This window comes from Populus alba, chromosome 6 (genome assembly GCF_005239225.2).
Source record: "Populus alba chromosome 6, ASM523922v2, whole genome shotgun sequence".
NCBI classification, from domain to species: domain Eukaryota; kingdom Viridiplantae; phylum Streptophyta; class Magnoliopsida; order Malpighiales; family Salicaceae; genus Populus; species Populus alba.
Window position 1 is genome coordinate 4,348,690 of NC_133289.1, and position 24,285 is coordinate 4,372,974.

General features: G+C 34.7%; 1 protein-coding gene across 2 annotated transcripts; it reads left to right on the plus strand.

Annotated features, from left to right (window-relative positions):
• Nucleotides 1-2,128: 2,128 nt before the first annotated feature.
• On the plus strand, nucleotides 2,129-23,699 carry LOC118032535 (DNA-directed RNA polymerase I subunit 1). 2 transcript variants are annotated; one of them, XM_035037246.2, is made up of 21 exons: nucleotides 2,129-2,316; nucleotides 2,655-2,821; nucleotides 4,303-4,462; nucleotides 4,621-4,938; nucleotides 6,541-6,765; nucleotides 6,896-7,069; nucleotides 7,348-7,507; nucleotides 9,497-9,681; nucleotides 10,350-10,586; nucleotides 11,652-11,740; nucleotides 11,896-12,043; nucleotides 12,153-12,371; nucleotides 12,725-13,087; nucleotides 13,190-13,337; nucleotides 14,055-14,263; nucleotides 15,559-15,761; nucleotides 16,665-16,863; nucleotides 16,977-17,260; nucleotides 19,073-19,213; nucleotides 21,052-22,045; nucleotides 22,830-23,699. In XM_035037246.2, the coding sequence occupies exons 1-21, from the start codon at nucleotides 2,302-2,304 to the stop codon at nucleotides 23,424-23,426; spliced, it is 5,235 nt and encodes a 1,744-aa protein (XP_034893137.1). In that variant the 5' UTR covers nucleotides 2,129-2,301; the 3' UTR covers nucleotides 23,427-23,699. The 2 variants fall into 2 exon arrangements, with proteins under 2 accessions (XP_034893137.1, XP_073265910.1); XM_073409809.1 differs by lacking the exon at nucleotides 2,129-2,316 and having other exon boundaries at nucleotides 2,679-2,821; nucleotides 4,303-4,340.
• The last annotated feature ends 586 nt before the right edge of the window (nucleotides 23,700-24,285 follow it).

Consider the following 24,285-nt stretch of genomic DNA (forward strand, 5'->3'; position numbering starts at 1 on the left):
AACTTCATTCATTATTGATGAAGATTCTTAAATCAATATGCTTCCTAAAATGGACTTTATGAATGCTAGTTTGAGGCATATACCTAGTTTTGTTTGGCGAAGCATCCATAACTCGCAAGAAGTGATTAGAAAATGTAGTAGATGACGGGTTGGTAGGGGCAATAATATTAAAGTTTATTTTGATGTATGATTAATGTATGATGCAAATAGATTCATTGAGACATGAATAATAAAAGGGCTAAATTTTTTATGTGTTTGTGATCTTATTTCGGATATTGGTTTTGATTAGGATTTGCAAATGATTAACTTACTTTTTCAGCCAAAAGATAAACTCGCTATACAGGTTATTTCTCTATCCAATAGAAATGTTGATGATAAGATTATTTGACACTTCAATAAGAAAATGATTTTTAGTGTGAAGTCGACCTATAAGGTGGCAATTGAGGTTGAGGTTCCTAATTTGGGGGAAGCAGTGCCAGAGGCATGAATGAAACTTTGGAATCTTAGGATACCACCTAAGATTAAGTATTTTATTTGGAGAATATGTAATGATTGTTTGCCTAATAGATCTAGGCTATCACAGAAAGAAGTTGAGGTTCATAATTGTTGTATTTTCTGTATTATAGCAGGCAAAACAAAGAAGCAATTTTTTCTTGATTGTGACTTTGTTGTTGATGTTTAATCATGAATTTGATCACTGTTTTTTCAGTTTAGTTCAACTATTAGATGAGGAGTAGTTGTCAAAGTTGGCTGTGTCTATATGACCGATCTAGAGTCAAAGGAATGTGTAGATTTGGAATGAGTATGTGTCTAATGCGAATTGGCTACTGAAACACGAGATAAAAATTGGCAACAATGAAGGATTGCTCGACAGGTCTCAAGAAGGTTAAGCTCATTTCATCATCCTAATCACAGATGGGTTAAACCTGCAGTAGGCTTTGTGAAGTGCAATGTGGATGCAAGTATTTGAACTTGAAAAAGTGCAACATGGAGTTGACTTTATCATGCGAAATAACAAAGGACTTGTGGAGTTATGTGGTTGTTATAAAGTTTTAGGTTCTTTCTCTCAAACAACGGTTGAACCATTAAGGTTTAAGGATGTCTTAGAGTGCTTGATCTATAAAGATATGCATGATGTGAGTATAAAATTGGATGCAAAGATTGTTGTTGATGGAATGTTTAAGCTGTTCACTAATATTTCTAAACTTATGTTGTGTTTGAGGATTGCAAAATTTTATTACAAAAGAAATTAAATTTCAGTCTCAATTATATTTTTAGGAATGCTAATAAAGCAGCTCATGTTTTATTAAGTCATGTTGCTACCATGTTCCATTTTATTTGTTAGAGTCAGCCTCTAATTTTAAGTTTAATGAAACTCTTTTTTTTTTTTAAAAAAAGGAACCAAATCTAAGTTTTATCTTAACCTATAAATATATACACTATTTGGATCCAAGTAATATAAATACTAGGAGTTTAGTGACCGATTGTTGAAAGCTTCCCTCTCTCTCTTTATATACATATATAAAATTCAGTCTCAATTATATATAAAGAGATCTTTACCGCACGTGAAAAATCATTTTGTTAAGTATATGTAATAGTAACAAAAATAAAATAAAATTAACTAAGATTTTGGAAATTGGAGTGTGTTATCCTTTATTTTTTTTGAAACAAATGATTTAAATATATTTAGAAAAAATAATAATTTTTTTAATTTACTGGTACTTATAAACTTGATTAATTCTATCGAAACATATATATATTTTAATAATTTAATCTTGATACAAAAACAAAATCCCAAATTTCACACCAAAAAAGAAATCAGAAAAAGTAAGCTAATTTAACAAAAAAAATCCATTTATATTTAGTGTTTTCACTATCGAAGAATGAGAATAATTCATAAACCAATAATTCTCTCGAAATTTAGAATATTTCTTGCCACAGTTTTTACCTTAATGTCGAATATATATATATACACCCCTAAATTCTAACCCATTACAAAAACTGGCCGAAGCCCTAATTGGAGATAAAAGCCCATCAAAAAGTCCAATACCACACTAATTGGGCCAGCATAAAAACAGAGTATCGACAGTCGCCTCCGACAAATAAATACTCTACGTCTTTACTACCACTGCCTCCAATGTTTGCGAAACTTAAATAGAAAAGCAGGGCAGCACAGCCCACGCCTCTCTTAAACCCTCTCTAAGCCCTTCCCTTAAAAGAACTTCATCGGCGCCGTCTTTTCTCGCCTCACCGTCACTCTATCACCTCCCCCTCTGTTTCGGCCGCTGCAAGAATACCTCCATGGCTGCCCTAGAGGTTTCCTTATTTGTCTTTTTTTCTTGTCAGCTTCTTGCATTCTTGTCCCTTTTGTTTTACTAATTTAAATTTGAAAGGAATTAATTTCTGTAAGCTAATGATTTTTTTTATTAATAAGGTTAATTAAGTGGAGTTTATTTATAGTTATTGTACACTTATCCAATTTGAAAAGGTGAAATCAAGACTGGAAAATAATTGCTAGTGTTGCTGAAAGTAATTTGAAATTTTTTATCTGGGTTTTTTTGGAAGGTTTTGGCAAAGTAATTTAAAATATGAAATTATCTAAATCGTAGTTTTTTTCCTTGAAGGTTTTATTGATTTTTTTTTGGATTTTGCAGGGTGCAACTGTGTCAGTTGATTCGGTAGCGTTTAGCTTCTTAACGGATGAAGAGGTTCATAAGCATAGTTTTGTAAAGATTACCAGCGCCAGATTGCTTGATACTTTGGACAAACCTGTGCCTGGTGGATTATATGACCCAGCAATGGGGCCTCTAGGGGATGAGCCGTAAGTATCAGAAAACCATTTGTTCATTGATATTGCATTGAATGCTCAATTTTGTTGACATTAAGGGTCATGTTGCCTGTGCATGTATTGAGATGTCAACTTTTTTGTATGTACTTGAACATGGGGTTGCTTTCTTTGTTATGCACCAGCACTTACTACCATTGCTCGCTTGTTGATTAATTTCTCAATATAGAGCTCAATAATTTTTTTCTATGCTAAAATGATTTCATAGTGAAGAATTCTCCGTTTGGAGTTCCATGATTAGTGATCGGTAAATGATAACCCTACCCTTACCTGTCACTTCATGACTTGTTTTTATTAAGGTTTTGAAGAGGTGTTGTATTCAACGTGGAACTTCCTAGAGGGCTTGTATTTCGTGGATCAAACTCTTATTTTTCTTAAAAAATGCTATAAAATGGGTTCTGGTGGACTTTTCTATTGGTTCTTTTTAAGTTTTTCTTGGGATTAGAGAAGCATTTACAGTATGATTTCATTAGCACAATTTGGAAATAGGAAATCCTTGAATAATAAAAAAGAAAAGTAGAAGGAAAGAGAGGGAAAAGTAGAAAAAAAAGAGTGCTGAGACCATTCTTCAATTGACCTATGTTTTCATTGGTCAGCAAGAAAAGTTCTGCCAACAAGGCCATGCTAAGAAAAAGATATCAAGACCATCATCCTAGGTAGTGTTTTGAATGTGAATATGAAAGTAGTGGGAAGTGAAGTGATCTGGCAAGGAGATGAACTTGATATTAACCTTAAGGAGTAGCATGGTAGGTTTGTTAATTCAACCACCAGAAATGATAGTAAGGTTTTGTGAATTCTATGTAAAGGAGCATTCCAATTCCTCTTATAACTAGCTAGAGCAACAACCATTCACCATAAAAGCCTTTTCAGCATTACCCAATAAAGGTTCAAGATACAAGGTCCTTGAAACAGCGTTTAAGCACTCTGTTTTTAAAGATTTTAGCATTCTTCTCTATTCAAAAAATAACTGAAACAGCGTAATGCCGCTAGATTCTATGGTCTCCATTTTCTTTAAATCCATAAAGGAAAACATCAATAGATCTGATCCTATTTGGACTAACCATGATTTGCCTCCAATGGAAAACAATCCATGTAATCTATATAAAACAACTGGACAATATTTTGTTTCCTCACCACATCATTCTTATAAACTTATCTTACGACAATCTTTTTTATCTAAAAAAAATAAATAAATTTCACAATGATCTTCTGCTCTCTAGTACTCGGAAGGTGACCTTTTCTTCTTTATTCTTTCGTTTTGTGCACGAGACTTTTGAATTTTCATATTAATTTGGGGTAGCATCTGTTTTGGATTGCAGTTAATAATAGACAGAAAAAGTGATCACACCAAGTTATTTAAATTTTCTAATGATAGCTGATATAAACTTGGCATTTGCAGTATCTTTTTCATATCTTTGTCACATTATTGATACAGTTTGTCAATCATTTTATTGCAGTTGCAAAACATGCGGTCAACGTTCAACTAATTGCACAGGTCATTGTGGCCATATAGATCTGATTAGTCCAGTTTACAATCCTCTGCTCTTTAATTTTCTTCATAAACTTCTGCAAAGAACCTGTTTCTTCTGCTTTCATTTTAGAGCAGATAGCAACCAGGTATATTTGTGTCCTTCAGTCAATGTTGATGCTTTGATAAATTGCATGGTTTTGATCCCTAATGCTTCCTCATGCTTCTTCTTCTTCTTCTTCCCTCTTGTTTAACCAGTCTTCTGTATCTGAGGGTTTTTTTTTTTGAATTTTTTATTTCTACAAAGGTTGAGAAATTTGTTTCTCAATTGGAACTCATCATAAAAGGTGATGTTGTTGGGGCTAAAAGGTTGGATTCTTTCTCGCCAATTGAAGCCTCATTGCCAGAAGACAGTGATGGCAGCAGTGAATCTTGTTCTACAATTCATTCAGGAGCACGGCATCCAAACAATGAGCAGTCAAAGCAGAGCGAATGGACCTCCCTTCAGTTATCTGAAGCAATGTCTATCTTAAATAATTTTCTGAAGTTGGAATCAAAGAAGTGCAAGAACTGTTCAACATCAAATCCAAATATTCGGAAGCCTACTTTTGGTTGGTTTCATTGGGTATATTTTCACATTCTCTGCTTGAATTTCTCGTTTCTTTTTGGGAAATCTTAGATCTTATCACATACATTTCTGCTTTCTTAGATGCATGTTAAGTCCTAATACAAATGATTTAACTTGTTTTTGTGTGTTCTTGTACAAATGCTTCAACTTGTTTCTTTGTGCTTATGCAAAATTGCAGAAATGATACGCATGTATCAAATGTACAAAGAATAAGATTGAATTGGATTTTTGTGAAAAAATATATTTATAGAAAGAAATAATCGATTCTGATGTGATAAGCACTCTACACCATACACTTAGTTGAGATAAATTTGTTGGTGTTCATCCTCAAAATTTGGAGAACAATTTCTTTCTGCTCAAAGATGGTTCCTAGGCACTTGGGCTTTTTGGTTATGAGAGTTGTTGATATTGTATGGTGTGTATTGTTTCAGGTTTATGTTGAAATTTATATACACTATATGAGGAATTTGTTTCCTATGATTTTTTTTTTTTGAAATTTGCAGTGATGCAATAGGAGTTGAAGAATAAACAGTCTATTAGCAAAATAAGAGATTTTAATGTTCATATCTGGCCTTCAGAATAAAGTTTATCAACTTCAGCAGATGCCTAGGAATGGTGTGGTTGGATTTTCTTAAACTTAGCAAATATTTAACATTTCTTAAAACACAAATGATTGGTTAACTTTTCGTGAGTGTAATTCTTTAGAGGTTTTTCTAGCTATAAAATCTGATTGCATGGACACTCTTTTCCATGGGTCTTTTTTGTTTGTAAACTTATTGTCCCTTGATGATTTTTTTTTTGATGTTTGTGTTACTTCTATCACTTTCCTTAATAGAAACCTTTTTATTCTAACAATTTATACAGTGGATGCTGGTTCTAGATATGTCTCCTGGTTATGTGATGGTGGACATGTTTTTACAGAACTTCTTTTCCTATTGCAATGCTCTTGCTTTATGACACTTTTTCTCTCTCTAACTTTTGCCTCAGATTGTTATTAATAGATGTTTCCTAACCATATTGTCAAACCTCGTTAACTCCTAAGGCTACAAGAAAATCAGCTGTATTTGAATAATGGTATTAAGGAACTTTAAACAAGTTATATGTCTTCTTTTCAGTATCTTAAAAGGTTTTGGTTTTTAGCTGCAATGCTGTAACATTTGCATTTGTATCTGCTAAAATTTGATTTATTCTAATTCACTTGATGTCATTTTTTTATTATTGCTGTTGCTGTTGTCATTCCTATCTCCATTTCCTGAGTATGCAAATGGAACTTCAAGCATAGATTTGGTGATTAGCATTCCAATTTTTTACCTTTTTATTTTGTGTTATCTTTGTAATGAGGCATGATGGAATTGTTTATTTTGTTTTTCTTGTCATTGTGCTTGTTTGTTGTTCCTCTTCGGTTTCCCTTGTTATGTTGATGAATGCTATACATTTCACATGTGTCAACATTCTCTGATCTCTTTCCATCTTCAGGGATCCTAGTTTCCTTTATTTTTTTTCATTGGAGCACTTGGTCCAATTATGATTTTCTACTTTGTACCAAAAGCTTATTTCCCCTGCCGGTAATCACTTTTCCCAGCTGATTGATTGTTGCAGGCAGGTTTATCAAATGCAGCTATCAGATCAAATCTGATTAAGCAGCAGACAATTGAAGGGCCATTTGGGGGTGCATTTGAAGAGTTGATAGATGCAGAAGATGTAACCAAATCTCCTCGTAACAAAGAGTCTGCCACAAACAGGAATTTGAAAGAACACCAGAAATTGCAACATCAGTTCACTAGCCAGAAAGATGCTTTGTCCTCGCAGTTATTACCATCAGAAGTATGCTTCTTGCACTGTCAAACTTGTTTTGTTGTTTGTCTTTGGTGGTTGTTAATTTGTCATTTTGGTTATATTGTGTGATGAAACCTTTTAAATTGGAAAGCATTTTGAAGCTTTGATTTTATTTCAGGCGATGAATATTTTAAAGCTTTTGTGGAAAAATGAAGCTCGACTCTGCTCATTGATGAGTGACATTCAGCAGCAAGGAGTTGGAAAGAAAAAGGCAGGACATTCTATGTTCTTTCTGAACACTGTTTTAGTGCCTCCAATCAAATTCAGGCCTCCGACCAAGGGAGGCGACTCTGTAAGTACCTGATAGATTGTTTATTTATTTATTCTTTGTGTGTGTTGGAGGTTGGAGGACTGTTTAAATATATGCTATGGGAGGTTGGTAAGATATGATGCACTTTCTGGATTCTGTTTAGGACCGTTCCACTTCAGTTTTTGTTCCTAAGCATTACTTGGAGGGAGGGTCTGATAAACTTGTAGATGCATGCTCTTATCTTTCTCACTAACCTGTATTTGTTAGGTTTTAATTTTCCCTCCTCTTTAGGTAACCACTTGTGCTGGCATTTCTTGCAGGTGATGGAACATCCTCTATCTGTTTTGCTGAGCAAGGTGCTGGAATTGAATGGATCTTTGGCAGATGCGCATAGAAGCAATGATTTCCCATTAATAGCTAGGCGGTGGTTGGAACTTCAGCAATCTATAAATGTCTTGTTTGATTCCAATACTGCCAAGGGTAATTTCATGTCCTTTTCTTTGTTGCTGTCTTCATCTCCCTTTATTTGAGATTCAGTTTGTAATAGGCTTTAGGGCTTTGCCTCAACCTCTCAACTGATCTCTAAAACCAAAAGTAATTAGCAAAAGAATTTTCCAGAATTCGTAGGGAAGCAGGGGTTATCCCCTTTAAACTTTTGTTTGGTGATGATGGATTAAAGGAAAGAAAATGAGGGAATGAAGGAAAAAAGATATTTTGATGCTCACATTTTTAGATGAGAGATTGAAATGGGAGGGAAGAAAAGCAGAAAGTAGATTTTAATTGTTCCGATAGAAAAAAAAAAGTGGATGAAAAACTTAGACAATGTTGTCTCCCAAAAGTTCATGAAGTCGAAGAATGAGAAATTTCTATAGGCTGTTGATCATAACAAAAACCAATATGCTTGGTGACTGTAATGCTTTTTTAGCAAATTAAATTTAGTTGTTTTTTGTGGTTTTGTTAGGCTGTGATCAAGTTGAATTTAGTTGCTTGTTACATGGTGGAGGAACTTCTTCTTCCAATCCAGGATCAAGTCACGTATGACTGCCATATTAGACTGGATTTTTATTAGGTGGAGTTTGATTCATGGATTAGTACTTTCCCCTCTGGAACTCTTTGGGAGTTTAGAATTTGTTTTTGTTTTTACAATATAGGATTCCTAGGTAAGCATCATTATTTGTTTGTTGTTTCTTTGAAAATTTTAAAGATATTTGAAGTAAATTCTTGTCTCTTATGCTTTATTATTGTCATACAATAAATTAATATTAATGTCTACTTAGTTGTATGAATAAATGTTTTTAAAAATAAAAAAATGTGTACTAGTAAAAGGGATCCCAGAAAATATTATCGTACAAACTAATATAATAATGTAATACTTAAAATTAGTAATTTAATACCATAAAATAAATTTGATTCATTATAAAAAAAAATTAATGATACTTTTTCTAGTAGAATTTTGTTTATCATCCTTTTGAATTAGTTTCTAGTATTAATAATTTAGGTTAAAGAAATGAATATTTGTTTAACTAGTGTGTAAATTAATTTTAGGGTATTTTTAACTTATGTTGTTAGCAAGGAGGATATATCGGTTGTAATATTAAATTTCACTTTCTAGCACTTGAGAAATTGAGATTCCTTAGGTTAAGCTAAGAAATCACTTCCCCCCAAAGACGGGAAAGTGGACTTAGGAACTTGGATTCCTAAGGCATACCAAACACAACAATGCGTGGAATCCCACTTTCCTTGCTCACTTTCCCTTCTGATTCCATGAACCAAATGCCATGTAAGTGTATATTTTAGGGCATGAGCTTTTTTTGGGTTTTCTTAACTTGTACTATGTCAATTCTAGGATTATTCTTGCTCCTCGTGAGCCTCGGGGGAACTTAGCAATGCATCAACTTTCTTGTTTTGTGGGTTCAAGGCTGTCAAGCACGCTGCCTTTTTCTTTACAAAAAATACCTTGAGAATGTTGCATGCCAATAAAACTATGTAGTGTTGCACTTTTATGTCTCTATGCTAACAGGTGCTCCCTCCCTTGCTCATACTTTAATCTCTTATATGATAAGACATGCCTCCCCCCCTCTTCTATGAATTTATGGATAGTGACGAGGATAATTATGTTGAAATCCATGATGGAAAATAATGCTGGTGGCATGTGTTTTTTAGGATTTGGTTAAAAATTATGGTTGCATGGTTGTATATTATACTAGTTGATATCCATGCTCTTATCTTTCTTAAAAATCATGCACTGAAACTTACCTTACCATGTTTAAAGCTCCTACATAATCCTGGGATAGTGGTAGGCAGGAAGGGTAAGGAGAACATTGTGCCACAGTGTTACTTGCTGTTCCTGTTATGTTTGTATTGTCTATGCCCACATCAAATTGTTTTATGCCCACTGTTTCAAATGTTACTTATAAAGCTATCAACTCCAACTAAGCAGTGGATTCCTTTTATTAATTGTGGGTCCAGGTCAGAAGGATGTGATTTCTGGGATATGCCAGATACTTGAGAAAAAGGAGGGTATGTTTCGGCAGAAAATGATGGGAAAGAGGGTTAATTATGCATGCCGGTCTGTTATTTCCCCAGATCCTTATTTAGATGTTAACGAAATTGGAATTCCTCCGTGCTTTGCAGTGAAGTTAACATATCCTGAGGTTAGGTCTTTTTATGTACAAATTTGACCTATTTGTTTTGTTTTGTTTTGTCATTTTAATTTAAGGTCAGCCATGCCAAGACATGGTTGACTGTGTCTTCCATGTGTACTAGTTGTGAACTAGTTGTTTATTTTATATTTTATTTGTATCAAATGGTTTTGATTCCATCTAGAATTGTCCACGATTTAAAGTCATATACTTAACCACATGCTGATTAATGTGTCACTGATGATATCTATTCCATCAGTTTGTGTGAATATTCATTCCTTGTCTTAAGCATCGTTTTTTTTTGTGTTTGAAATTGCATTTGAGTGTGTTTCAAAATGGGTGTGTTTGGCTTGAAAAAGAATCAAATTGATGCCTTTTTAGTGTTTTCTGATGATTTTGATGTGCTGATGTCAAAAATAAAAACAAAACTGAAAAAAATCATTTTAAAGCATTTTCAAGCTAAAAACACTTTTGAAAAGTGCCCTGCACCGCAATACCAAACAAAGAATTTACTCCATTATGTAACAGATAGGATTTGTTTGATTTCTGTTCTATTTAAGCTTCCCAGAGGCACACAAACTCTTTTGGTGGAGATTTTAATTGTTCTTTTAATCACTTATCATCTTTGGTTGCTTTGTTCCTTTCTTTTCCCTGCATTTATTGATGTTATGCACTTGCAGAGAGTGACACCTTGGAATGTTGCCAAATTGAGAAATGCTGTAATCAATGGAGCTGAAAGTCACCCTGGAGCTACACACTATGTGGATAAGCTGTCTACTACTAAGCTTCCACCGAATCGAAAAATGCGTGTTTCTGTAGCAAGGAAATTATCTGGGAGGAGTGTTGATTATGAATATGAAGGGAAAATTGTATATCGCCATTTGCAAGATGGAGATATTGTGCTTGTCAATCGACAGGTGAATAACCATCCAACTTGATTTCTCTCATTCAGTATGCATATATATGATGACACATGGAAGATTTGTCTTTGTGATTCTTAATATTTAGAATGACAGGATTTGTTTGAGTTGAAGCATTATCTGTTGTTTTGTTAATTAATACTCGGCTTATATTCAGTGTTATGTTTTCACATGCTGACTGTTTCAAAAATCTGTGCTTCTGGGTGAATAAAGATTCTAAATTTTTAAGAAGAAAGTTGTTTGTGAGAATGGATAACTCTGGAGATATTCTCACATGGAAGTGATGCCTGGATGACTCCTTGTTCAATCATCCTTTTACCATTTTTCTCTAACTTGTTTAAATTTCTTTGCATCTCACTAAATGTCATAATTCTTTAAGTTCCCATAATTATGAGTTAAAAAAAGTGCTCTTTAGTCTGTTAGATCTAATTTGACATGAAGATTCTGTTTCTGGTGATAGCTCTTATTTATGCTCGTACATGCTGGTATTGGTAACTATACTTTATATATTTTGATCATCTTCTACTAGCATGGCTTGCAATATTGTTTGCAGCATTGGATTCAATTGCATGCCTAGGACCCTGTTTCATTATGTCAATGGTAGGCATACAAGTTGAAGTCTTGATCTTTAACAGGGTGTGGCACACAACAAGCATATTTGAGCTTTATCTTTTAAGATTTGGCTTTTAGAAGAGGTAATGAAGGAAGATAATGGCAGCCAAGTTTCCATCAGTAAAGGGTGAGATGCCTAGGTGGAAGACTTATGAAGTGTCCTTTTATAGCTGAATTGAATAGCTGAAGGGGGAAATGTTTGGGCAGAGCATTCTTTCAAGAAGTGTCTTTTTATAGCTTTGAATGCTTTTTTTCCCTAAAAATATTCTTAACCCTGCTTGATTATGCGAATTGGTTTCTATCACAAGAAGACTATTAATTTATCCAGGCTGTGAAGTTGTGCTTGCTGCTTTCTGTTGCTTTCAAGAAAACACTAAAACTTGTTCTACATAATGTTTCACATCTGCTTCTTTGTTATTGCTTTTATCTGATTTGAATTTTTCATTGCAGCCTACACTTCACAAACCAAGTATAATGGCACATGTAGTTCGTGTATTGAAGGGGGAGAAGACACTACGCATGCACTATGCAAATTGCAGGTTGATATTATACATATAATATATGCATGCTCATTCCCAATGTGCAGTGCATGACCATATGCATAAATGTACCTGGATGTGTGCCTGTACCATTTTTAGGTAAAATTAGGAGATTTTCCTTGCAATCCTAATTTCAATTATTGTTCTGAATACAGTACATACAATGCTGATTTTGATGGTGATGAAATGAATGTTCATTTCCCACAAGATGAAGTTTCTCGAGCTGAAGGTTACAACATTGTTAATGCAAATAATCAATATGTCAGGCCTTCCAATGGCGAACCACTTAGATCCTTGATTCAGGTTTCATATGATGATTACCCTTAACCATGGCCTTTATTCTCTTTGTCTTGCTCGATACACTTGGTGTACATGTTACTGAACTATCATATTTCTTTCTTGAATGTACCAGGATCATATTATTAGTGCTGTGCTTTTAACAAAGAAGGACACTTTTTTGACTGAGGATGAAGTTTATCAACTGCTTTATAGTTCTGGTGTGTCAAATGCTCGTCCAACATCTTTCAGTGGCAAAGCTGGCCGGAAAGTTATATTCTTAAGTTATGAAGATGAGATTGAAACCCTTGATCCTGCAATAAGGAAACCCATTTATCTGTGGTCAGGAAAACAGGTTAGCATTTTATGACAATGACAGCTGGATTTATTAATAGTTTTTTGTACTCTTTAAATAGTTTTAAATGTGAAAGAAATACGGGACATTTTTATTTTGGGATTCTGAAGCATGAATATGATGGTCAAAGACTTCTTTGACTTTTCAGCATGGGTCATGCTTCTGTCAATTTTTTTGGTTGCTTAGCAGTTTGATGTGGTCATTTACTTGTGCACAATTTCAGTGCAAAGCAATATCACTGCCTGTGATGCAGTAACCAACAACAAAAACCAGTGCAAGGATGTGAATTGCTCCGCATATAATTAATGGGAACTATATTTTTAACTTAATTAAATCTGCCTTGCCCTTTTCAGTTGATTACTGCTGTGTTGAATCACATTACAAGGGGCCATCCACCATTCACTGTTGAGAAAGGTGGGAAGCTTTCGTATGATTTTTTCAAGAATAAAATTAAGAATGGCAAATCTAGCAATGGAGAAAAAGGTGGTGTAAGCAAACCAATGAAGGAAAAAGAGTCTGGCAAAGTCAATCCAAAAGAAAAGCAGCTTGAAGATGATAAGATGATTATCTTTAGGAATGTATTGGTCCAAGGGGTGATTGACAAGGCCCAGTTTGGTGAGTACGGTTTGGTGCACACAGTTCAAGAATTGTTTGGTGCAAAAGCAGCTGGCACCCTGCTCTCTGTTTTCAGTCGTTTATTCACTGCTTATTTGCAGGTCAGGGAGCTTAAATATAAAATATTTGCTTTAAGTGCTAATTTTGTGTCAAGTTTGTTATCATGCATTATCATATTTTTAGTGGTTTATTTAATGGTTCAGATGCATGGATTCACATGTGGAGTTGATGATCTTTTGATAACGAAAATTAAAGACGATGAAAGGAAGAAGCAACTTGAAAACTGTGAAAAGTGTGGGGAACAAATTCATCGTAAATTTATCGGAATCAAGGATGAGAACATTAAGATAGGTATGCCTTTTCTTTTGGTATTTTCTTAGATGACTGCTCTTTAGCACAGAAAAATTTCCATCAAGTTCATAGGTTAATGTCATCCTTCGTGATTGAGGTGAATAGCTTTTCATGAACTGAGTTTGCCAAGGATGGTTCAACTGGATATGGCAATATTTTTCTACTTTCCTCTGCAAAATTAGATGAATTGCTGGAAAGGATATATGAAAGCGAGAGCATGTATTTTTGAATTTGCAAAGAATGATTTCAATGGTTTGCCTGTATTTTTCAACTTTCCTCCTCAAATTTAAATGAATTGTTGGAAAAGACTTGTGAGAGAGTGAGAGATTGCTTGATTGGTTCTGGACCTGGTTGATTAATAACAATACAGGTGCACGAGTTCATTTGTTTTCTAACTTGAAGATTTGCCTGCTTAGGTTATGGAGTTTGTTTATGTTGAGCTCAATTGTCTTACTACTCCTCCTAGACTTGCACTGACAGGAGTTTGACGTTTCATTGACATCATATTTGGTGTCATCGCCAGACTCTTTGGCTTCAAAGAATATTGTAGCCAGGCTATTTTTTGTAATCCAGATAACTGGTTTAATTAAATTTAATGGATCTAGTAGCACCTTAATTTCTCCATGCCCTTGCTTTTTAACATTTCTGCAATAATGTATTGTTATGCCCCTTTTCCAAGGATTGTGTTTTTTATGTTTTTGTTTGTTTGGTTTGCAGATCCATTGGAATTACAATCAAATATTGAGAAAACTATACGCAGTGATGGTGAGTCTGCCTTGACATATCTGGATAGGCAGATGACAAATGAACTAAATTCCAAAACAAGCTCAGGAGTCATCAATGAGCTGTTGTCTGAAGGGTTGCTAAAACCCTCTGGAAAGAATTGCATATCGCTTATGACTACATCTGGGGCTAAAGGTAGCAAGGTAAGTTTTTTTGCATTACAGCGATGCTTGAATAATCCTTCTCATATGCAATAGCTGTAGTAATTGATGACTTTTAGATCTGTGGTTATCTCTCATGGTTTTGATACAAGGTTATAGTAAGTTGAATTCCTTATAGAACATAGGGTAGGCTCGAATAAAATAATTTTAACTTGTTTAAGAAGTGTTGATAGATTAAAATTCAGCAATTAAATATTCACTACAACTTTGACTTGAATCTTGAGTTTTGTAAATTATAATGCAACCCCTGATATTGAAATTTTATTTTGAAAGCTATGGTTGTTGTCTTGACCAAACAGCTAACCTAATTGTCCACAGCCTTGTGACCTGATTTTTGTTTTATCCACTATTATAGAACGGCCAAAGCATCTGGTTTTGGGCTTTTACCCTAAAGCACAAGCACATCCACAACCACAATCTAACGATCTAATGCTCTCTGGAGTTCTCAAATTATATATTTTGCCCAAAATTGCCAGTTGCAATCTATTGACTTATTGACATCCAACTTAAAACAGTAATCTTTGATGTAGCCCCGGAGTTCTTGGAGTTACTTCCATAATAATTCCTGCTACTAAAAATGATAGTATAAAGGTTCATGGCGAAGCAAACATAGCAAGGGAGGAAATAAAAAGAAATGGAAAAGGAGTGCTGGAGTAGGGAAGGTGATGGAAGAAAAGCAGCTTGCAAATACTGGCTGAATGATAACTGCTTAGAGAAAGCTGTGCTGAGTGACCATTGATACAGAATATAGCTTTAATTATGATGTTAACAACAGGGTTAGACATCTCCTCTTCCCAATTGGTGAGGACGTTATTTAAGCCTTTATGGGGTCTTACAACCTCATTGGATTAGAGAATAGTTGAATTGAGAATTAAGGAATCTTGAACCATGTGCTATTTGAAGAGGAGAAAATCAAGATTATTATTTTATAAAATCAAAGTTCTTTCTTCCTTTTGAGATTGAATCAGATTCTGAAAAGTATGTCGCTTTCCAGTTAGTTTTGGTTTCATTTTCTTTTGCATTTATCAACTTATTGTGCATGTTTATTCAACAGATAATACCTTTTGAAATAGCCTGCCTTTGTGAACTATAAGAATTACCATTTTTTTTTTTTTTAAATTACATCAGTCCTGATGATTATGGTGCCCAATTCAGTTATGCTATATTGGGTTGGATCTCAGTGTCTATGTAACATGTTATGACTTCAACTCCGTATTGTTTTACATTATTTATTGATGTTGAAGTCCTATTTGCTAATTGCAATATTCCTTGGGCAGGTCAATTTCCAACAGATATCTTCTTTTCTGGGTCAACAGGAGTTGGAAGGTAAAAGAGTTCCTCGAATGGTTTCTGGAAAGACCTTGCCCTGCTTTCATCCATGGGATTGGGCAGCCCGTGCTGGAGGCTATATTATTGATCGTTTTCTCACCGGTCTGCGTCCTCAAGAATATTATTTCCATTGTATGGCTGGTCGTGAAGGGTAAATGGAAATTCAATCTCAACCACTTTTGACTCCTTTTTTGAATCTCTGTTAAGTAATATTAGATAGGTGGCTGTGTTATGCTGCAGGTTGGTGAATTTTTTCTAACGTAAAAAAAAATATCCAAACAATTATAACCTGAGTCAACTTGTAATAACCTGAAAAAATGAGATTGAGATAAAAAAATATCAAAGTTAAATCAATAAAAAAACGCTAAAAAAACTTGAGTCAACCCCGGTTAACTTGTTTAAAGGGCATGAGTTGCTTTTTTATGATATTTTTATTTGTTAAAGGATTGATTTGTCTTTCATTCAAATTGAGTATAACGAAAAAACTTGATAGGAAGTTTTATATTTTTTTCTTTTAAAAGTAATTTAGTTTTTTAATTGTTTTGAAAAAAGCAAAAAGACCAAGAAGCCCTTGTAAACCAGGTTGTTTTTTTTATTGTAAGGGTAAATAAGTAATTTTACTGTGCAAAAAAAAAGTGAAGAGACCGATTCACCCCCATTCCATTTATTAATGCCAATATAATCCCGTGCGAAGATCATTTTGCCCCCAAAGTTGCATTTCTTTGGCTTGCACTGAGGGGGGGCAAAAACATCATTATATCCATGGTGCCATGAGACTTGCTTCTACCTAGTACTCTTAGTTTTTTTTTTATAATGTTGCAGCCTGCGATAGGATTCTTCTCATGGTTCATGACATTTCAAAATGTTTTGCTTTGACATCAGAATTAATACCTGTGCTTGGGCTACCTGTTGTATAATACTTCAGTGATGTTGCTTCTGTTTTTTATCAATGTTAAAAATACAAGATGCGGTCTCTAGATATTGGTCGAATTGACATTTCATGGTTAATCATTTGATTGACTGTGTATTGATTATAGGACTTGGTTTTTTATAGGTTGGTTGATACAGCTGTCAAAACATCTCGCAGTGGATACCTCCAAAGATGCCTGATTAAAAATCTTGAGTGCCTCAGAATCGGCTATGATCATACAGTTCGTGATGCTGATGGCTCAATTGTTCAATTTTACTATGGAGAAGATGGTGTGGATGTTCATCAAACGGGCTTTATTGCTAAATTTGAAGCCTTGGCAGCGGTGAGGTTTTTATGTATGCAGAATCTGAATATTGTGCTGTTTTCTTGTCTCTGAACTGTAAAATGATTTCCAGATTCCAAATTTGATTTTTCTTATTAATTTTCTATGTTCAGAATCGAGAAATAATGTACGAAAAAAGTGATGAGCTTGGCAAATTTAATGCTTATATTTCGGAATTGCCTAAAGCTCTTAAAGAAAAAGCAGAAACATTCCTACGTAATATCGCAAAGGAGCAGAGTTCTTTACATTATCCCACAAAGGATCGGAGTTCTGATTTAGTGGAACATGATTTCTATAAGTTACTGAAGCAAAAGTTTTTCCTGAGTCTTGCACAACCAGGAGAACCAGTTGGTGTCCTTGCTGCTCAGTCTGTAGGAGAACCATCAACACAGATGACGTAAGGTTCCTTCTTTTTTTATGTCTATTCTTCTATAATAAATGCTTCTCTTTTTTCTTTATCCAAGAAAAGATGCTTTGTATGCTTGTTCATATTATGTGTGCATGAGCATGGTTACAGTTGTTAAATGGGTTGCTTCTGTTCCTGATATAGGGCCATGTTGGTTTTCAGATATCCATAGTTGTAGAGACGACGTTTTATGTGAGATTTTTCTCCTTGTAGAGTTGCAGCGAATAGCGTTAATATATTTCGATGTTGAAGATCTTTTACTTGAATCAATCAAAGAGCAAACCTACTAAAAATTCATCTTTATTTTTTATAATAATTTAAGCTTTGTTCGAGGTTTAATGGCTGATCATCCACCACAACGGTTGCATATAAAATCTCCATTGTCTACTCAGCTCTCAATATCTATTTTTATCCCACCCAGGTTTTCTGCTAAAGTGAATCTAAATTGTTAAGAAAAAGGAAAGCTGACAGTTCTGGCTAAGCTTTCTGACCCAGGACAGCATAGGGGCTGTTCTGGGTTTGAATATTTGTGGGCCATGAACAGTGGTTTAGGGGATATGAAGCTGAATATTTGATGGGTAATTGCTGTGAGGTTGGTGGTGTGTGTGAGAAGTTGATTAGGGATAATTGATGAGTGTTTCAGAAACAAATTGCTGGAAAATTCTTGGATAATATTGCATTGAAGAACTAGAAAGACTACGTCAAAATTCTAGGTTTTAAAATCCTATAATAGAAAATACCAAGTCCTATTTAGAATAGGAAAAAAATCTAATTACTTTATGAATAGTAATATCCTAAACAGAAAATTAAACCTATGTGCAGGCATTTTTCCATATTTTCCAGCAAATCTGGAAATTACATAAACACCCTTGCCTACGAAAATCACACAGAAATAAGATAATTTTGTTTCTTTTGTTGTCTGCTTCTCTGTTAGATTTAAATTTCAAATGTATGTAGGAGTTAGTGGTTATATGGGTTTGTTTTTGGTGATAGAGATGGCTGATGGAGATAGAGACCATGGGCTGTTCATTTGAGTAGAGAAAGCAACACAAAACAAGATTTTCTAGTAAAATATCCCTTGATAATCTATTTATAATGGTCTAAAGCCCTCCTAATACTTGTTGGAAAAGAAATAATTGATTGGAAGTCTCATGCCAATATCATGACAAGAAGAAAATGCAAATATCAAAATGATTCATATACCACATAAGAACACTGAAACTAAAAGGGAAAGCAAAGGGACTTCATAAGCTCCTGCATCAACCTGATAGCCTGTTGTGGCAGATGAAACTGATAAAATAACTCAATGCCAGTGATTATCACAGCAACTGGTTCAATGGTGGATTCTCATTTTGTGCAGATTCTGTTCAGTTTGGTTGAAAGTTAGCTCGTAGGCTGGTTATTTGACCTTCGCACATCCCTAGTCTCTGTATCTCTGTCTTTTGTGCCCTTTAGAATAAGCAAATTCACCAATCATTTTGGGAAGCCAACTATAACCTTAATCATTACCCAAGTAAGAATTTCTCCACCAACAATTAATCCCCTATTTTCAAAATAACCACTTCATAATATGTATTTAACATGTGTATGGCTGAGATAAAATGGTTCATATTTCTCCTTTTGCTTTGTAAATACAATGCACCCATTGATAGGGCTCCAAATCTGGCATTACTAGGCAGAGTTAATATTTGTTTTTGTAGGGTAGAGTTTATAATTTTCTTTTGTTTGTTTAAGCAAAACATCATTTATCAATGTGTGCTCTTCATTTTCCCCAGGTTATTTAATATTGCTCCTAATTTTCAGGCTGAACACTTTCCATCTAGCCGGGCGTGGTGAAATGAATGTAACACTTGGAATTCCACGTCTCCAAGAGATTTTGATGACTGCTTCAGCTGATATCAAGACTCCGATCATGACCTGCCCCTTGCAGGAAGGGAGAACTAAGTAAGTTGTTAAATCTTTACTGACATCTGTTATTTCTGTTTATTTTACTGTCAACAAATTTGGCCAGTCTCTTATAAGAGTAACATATACTTGTCTGTTGCTTCCACTTAATGTCATCAAAGCATCTCGTATGTCATTTCACAGAAATATTGGTTTTGACAATCAATTTAGGACTGCAGTGACATTATGTAAAACCGAAGCTACCCATTAATCCCCAATGCTAGCAACTTTATCTGGGGTGTTTAATCTAACAGTGGAACTTTTGTGATATGAGATTATGGTGCAGCTTCAGGACTATCATATTAATTTAGAGATCATAAGATGGTAAAGTACACAGCGTCAATAATGAAGCTATATCTGTACTGTAGCATTTGTCAGATTAAATATTTCATTCCAACCCAGATACACAAGCTGAAAACTGTCTAAACAGCAAGCTAGTCTAAACGTAGTTAAACAAAACCAATCTGTCTATTTTTAAAGTGAACTAAGGATAGGATGAAAGCAAGTTGAGAAAGTCAATTCGTGTAAGAGTGATATAGTCTTGTCTTTAAACTGAGGCATCAAGACTGATGTAGACTGTAGCTGATTGGAAGGAAAAGCTAAGCAACTAGCTGAGAGCCCGAGACAACTTTTTTGTGCTTCAATTTATTGATACAGAGAGGAAACAGAGGAGAGGAATAAGACAGCAGTAAAGAATTAGGGAAAGAACCTGAAACTATACAGAAAGTAAAGGGGAAAGGGGAGGGAGAAAGCTGCAATAGAGGTAGAGGAAATGAAATGGGAAAGGAGGGGAAGAAAAGGGGAAATAAGGACAGCATCCACCAGGTCCTAAAACTCCAGAAATAAATCAAGAAGATGCTTCATCATTTGCGCCAGATAAGACCTAGATACTTGTATCTATTCCCCTTGCAAGCGTTACCATGCTACCAACTAAAATAATATGTATTCAAGTCTTAAGTGCTTGGCATGTGCCATTTGTTTTAGTGGGCGGTCCCAGATCATGTCTAAACCAAACTAACTTCAAATACACTAACACAAATGTAACGACCACTAAATTGAAATTGATCTAACTTAAAAATTCATATCTTTTTAAATATAACTCCTCAAGATTATTACATATTGAGAATTATTTCAAATTGTTAGTATTGCAAATGGTAATCTGTTTCAACTGGCTATGAAAATTGTTATGTATAGTTACCATTTAACTGCTGTTACTTGTGATCCGTGTTCTTGGTAACATTGGTGGAGACATGCATCAACCATCTTCTGCTTGAAGGTTTTCTTTTACCAATTATTGTCTTTATTTATTAAGAGTAGTTATGAGGGGTATCGGAAAAGAGCTGGCATTAGCTTGTAGTTTGCTTTGTTTAGTGGCATACTGCAGCTTGTTTAATTACATATGATGAATAAATCAGAAGATTAATTATGTAAGGAATTAATAAAAACAAAAAAGAAGAGGCCGATGGAGATTATGGTTTCATCATCAGCACGTAAATTCTATGGAAGTTCGCATTTTGATCCATTATCCAAACATGTAAATTTTCTGTCTCTGAAGTTCTTTAAATTGCTGCACAAACTTTTATGACAGCCAATGTTTGCTGTTTAGTATTTGGTCATTGAACTTGTCTCTGGACAGCCAGGCATTATCTTCTTATAAAATCAACATTTAGATTGCCAAGAGCTGTATTCTATTGTATTTTCAAATTCATTTTTTTCTTAGAACTTATCTGTACAGGTTTTTCTGTCGTTTCCTTCTTTTAAGAATAGACATCTAGGCCACACCCCTGTACAGATGAGAGAATTTGTTGATTGAGTTCCTGATATATTGTTATCTGCAGAGAGGATGCTGAGCGCCTTTCTGATAAGTTGAAGAAGGTCACTGTAGCTGATATAGTAGAGAGCATGGAAGTGTCTGTCATGCCATTTGCTGTTCAGAATGATGACCTTTGCAGAATTTATAAGCTTAAAATGAAGCTTTATACACCAGCGCACTACCCACAACATACTGATATATCAGTAGAAAATTGGGAAGAAACCCTTGAGGTGTTGTTTGTGAGAGAGTTGGAGGATGCTATACAAAATCATCTGGTTTTGCTTTCTAAAATTAGCGGCATTAAGAATTTTTTGAAGGCATCACATTCAGGGACGCCAATTGAAGCAGAAGAAGATGTTTCTGGCAACATATCACGCGAGGGTGAAAATGATGATGATAGTGATGATGAAGAAGGGGAAGAGGCTGATGATCTAGGTTTAGATGTGCAGAAAAGAAAACAGCAAGTTACAGATGAGATGGATTATGATGATGGCTCTGAGGGGTTAGATGTGCAGAAAAGAAAACAGCAAGTTACAGATGAGATGGATTATGATGATGGCTCTGAGGGGTTAGATGTGCAGAAAAGAAAACAGCAAGTTACAGATGAGATGGATTATGATGATGGCTCTGAGGGGTTACTGAATGAAGATGAAGGGGATTTATCAGGAAGCCAGGTTCCATCTGGATCTGAAAGTGATACTGAACTGGCTGATAAAGAAAGTGAGATCAGTAACACCGATATGGTTGACTATGACAGTGAATATTTTGAAAAGCCAACACATCTTGGAAATTACTCTAAGCCAAAGTCAAGGAAGAAAACCTCAGAAAGTTCATCACAAGTCGAAATGCATTCTAAGCTAAAGTCAACAGAAAAGAAGAAACAAAAGGCCAAGGGAAAGAAAGTTAGATCAAAATTAGTTAAAAAGGACTTTGATAGATCAATCTTTGTGGAAGCCAAGGGATTGCACTTTGAAATCCATCTTAAATTCGACAAAGAACCTCATATTTTACTGGCCGAGGTATGTTATCGTATAGAGTTTAGAGCTTCCATTGTAGAAACTATTTATATGACTATTTGTTTGTGGGCACTCAATCTACTAGCCAAGTATGTTCTCTGTGATAGGTTGCAATTTTCTGTTTTTTTTTTTTTTTTTTCTTGTCTTTGTTGCCTATTTATGGAAATTGACCTTGAAAACATTAGTTTTTGGTATCTCTCTGTTTACTGTCTGGTTGGTGCTGAAATTTACTTTTATGTTTTCTTCTTCAAAGTGTGATTTCCTCCCCTCCGCCAAGAAACTTTAAAAATATGCAGGCACTTGTATACATGCTTATGCAATTTTTTTGTTCTTAGCATTAGTTGAGATAAATAGGAAGCTATGTTCAATATTCCTTGCAACTTGGGTCACAAATTACACGTTTATGGCTTGCTTTTTTCTCAGGGCTACAATTTATCATTTGCTTTGATCTCTGTACTTTTGCGGGAATAACATCATCTGTAAAGCAGATAGAACACTTGGAAATATAAGTTGGATGATCTTCTAGCATGCTTTGAATACAAGTTAGATTGGCATTCAAAATTTCTTAACATAAATGCCTAAATAAGAAAGGTAATTTTAGCATCATTTCTATCATCTTATTTCAACAACTAGCTGGATTAGAGCATATCCTCCGGGGGGAGAATCATGCTGGTACATTCTTGTGTGCATTTATTGCTTTGTTTCTTCAACATCCAAGCATTTTTTATATTTTGTTAATCACTTTGTCCATAGATGAAATTAAAGTTTTTCATTTAATTTTGTATAGATTGCTCAGAAGACAGCCAAGAAGGTCTGTATCCAGAATCCCGGGAAGGTTCAACGGTGTCAAGTGACTGACTGCAAAGAAAATCAAGTGATTTACTATGGGAAAGACCCCAAGAGAAGAATTGATATTGAACCTGGGGAAAAACAAAAAATCCCAGCGCTTCATACAATTGGAGTGGACTTCAATACATTTTGGAAAATGCAAGATCACCTTGATGTTAGGTATATGTATTCAAATAGCATTCATGGTATGTTGAAAGCTTATGGAGTAGAGGCCGCAAGAGAGACAATCATTAGGGAGATAAAGCACGTGTTCAATTCTTATGGAATATCTGTCAATACACGGCATTTGTCTCTTATTGCTGATTATATGACCCATACCGGTGAGTACCGCCCGATGAGCCGTATTGGGGGCATATCAGAGTCGATATCACCCTTAAGTAAAATGTCTTTTGAGACAGCGTCCAAATTCATAGTTGAAGCAGCATTGCACGGGGAGGTCGATAATTTGGAAGCTCCATCTGCTAGGGTTTGTCTTGGATTGCCAGTGAAAATGGGCACTGGATCTTTTGATTTGATGCAGAAACTGGAAATTTGATACCCTGTAATTTTTAATTTTTTTTCACCTGTTAAATCATACTGAAGGGGGGCTCTGAGGTGCTTGCTGGTTAATTATTCTGATGAACGTATCTAGTCTATCACGCGCCTTATTTTTTCTTTTTCTTGGAAATTCCCTTTCATTGTTTTTTTTTTTTTTTTTAAGTTATTTTTTTTCCTTGTAATATAGGTGTAAGCAAATCATACTTTTGTTTAGATAAGAGGGGTTAAGAGATGCCTTTTTTTTCAATGACATGAGATATTGTATCAGTCATTATCATTTTGAATTTATAGTTTTCATGGAAGACATTTTTTTTTCCTTTCCAAGACATTTGAATTCCAAACATGCAGTTTTGATAATGGATCTGTCGTGAGAAAAATGTATTTCACAAAATTCAAGCATTTTAGCAGTTAAATTTTTATGTACTTGGGGAATTCGAGTTCCCGTTTATAAATTCATAAATACGCCGAATAATTTGGAGCTGTGCTTTGAGGTGCAGACCGGTCTGTGTTAAAAGTTTTTGATCAAGTCAAGGAGAGGAAACATTTCATTTTGGTCCTCCGTTACCGTTAAGACATGTGATAAAGAGTAATTATGTATATACAAAAATATTTCTGTCACCAATTTAAGTCCTAAATGTAGCATTAAAGAGAGCTATATGGTAAGAAATATCACCCCCAACACGTTACAGAGAAGAAAACATCAAATTTTCAAAGAAAACCGAAGGGTAGGGAGAATATGCTTACAGCTTTGATGCATGCCAAGAAAATTATGCGACAGATGCTTTCCTGAGGCGTTATCCTCGTGCCCTATTCATTAAGCGATGAAACTCCGAACAAGCATAAGATATTCAAATTAA

Bases quoted from the DNA above. Each gene is read 5' to 3' on its own strand.
- LOC118032535 (XM_035037246.2), top strand. The intron at 12,044-12,152 runs GTTTCATATGAT...TGAATGTACCAG, and splicing joins CACTTAGATCCTTGATTCAG to GATCATATTATTAGTGCTGT. The intron at 19,214-21,051 runs GTAAGTTGTTAA...TGTTATCTGCAG, and splicing joins TTGCAGGAAGGGAGAACTAA to AGAGGATGCTGAGCGCCTTT.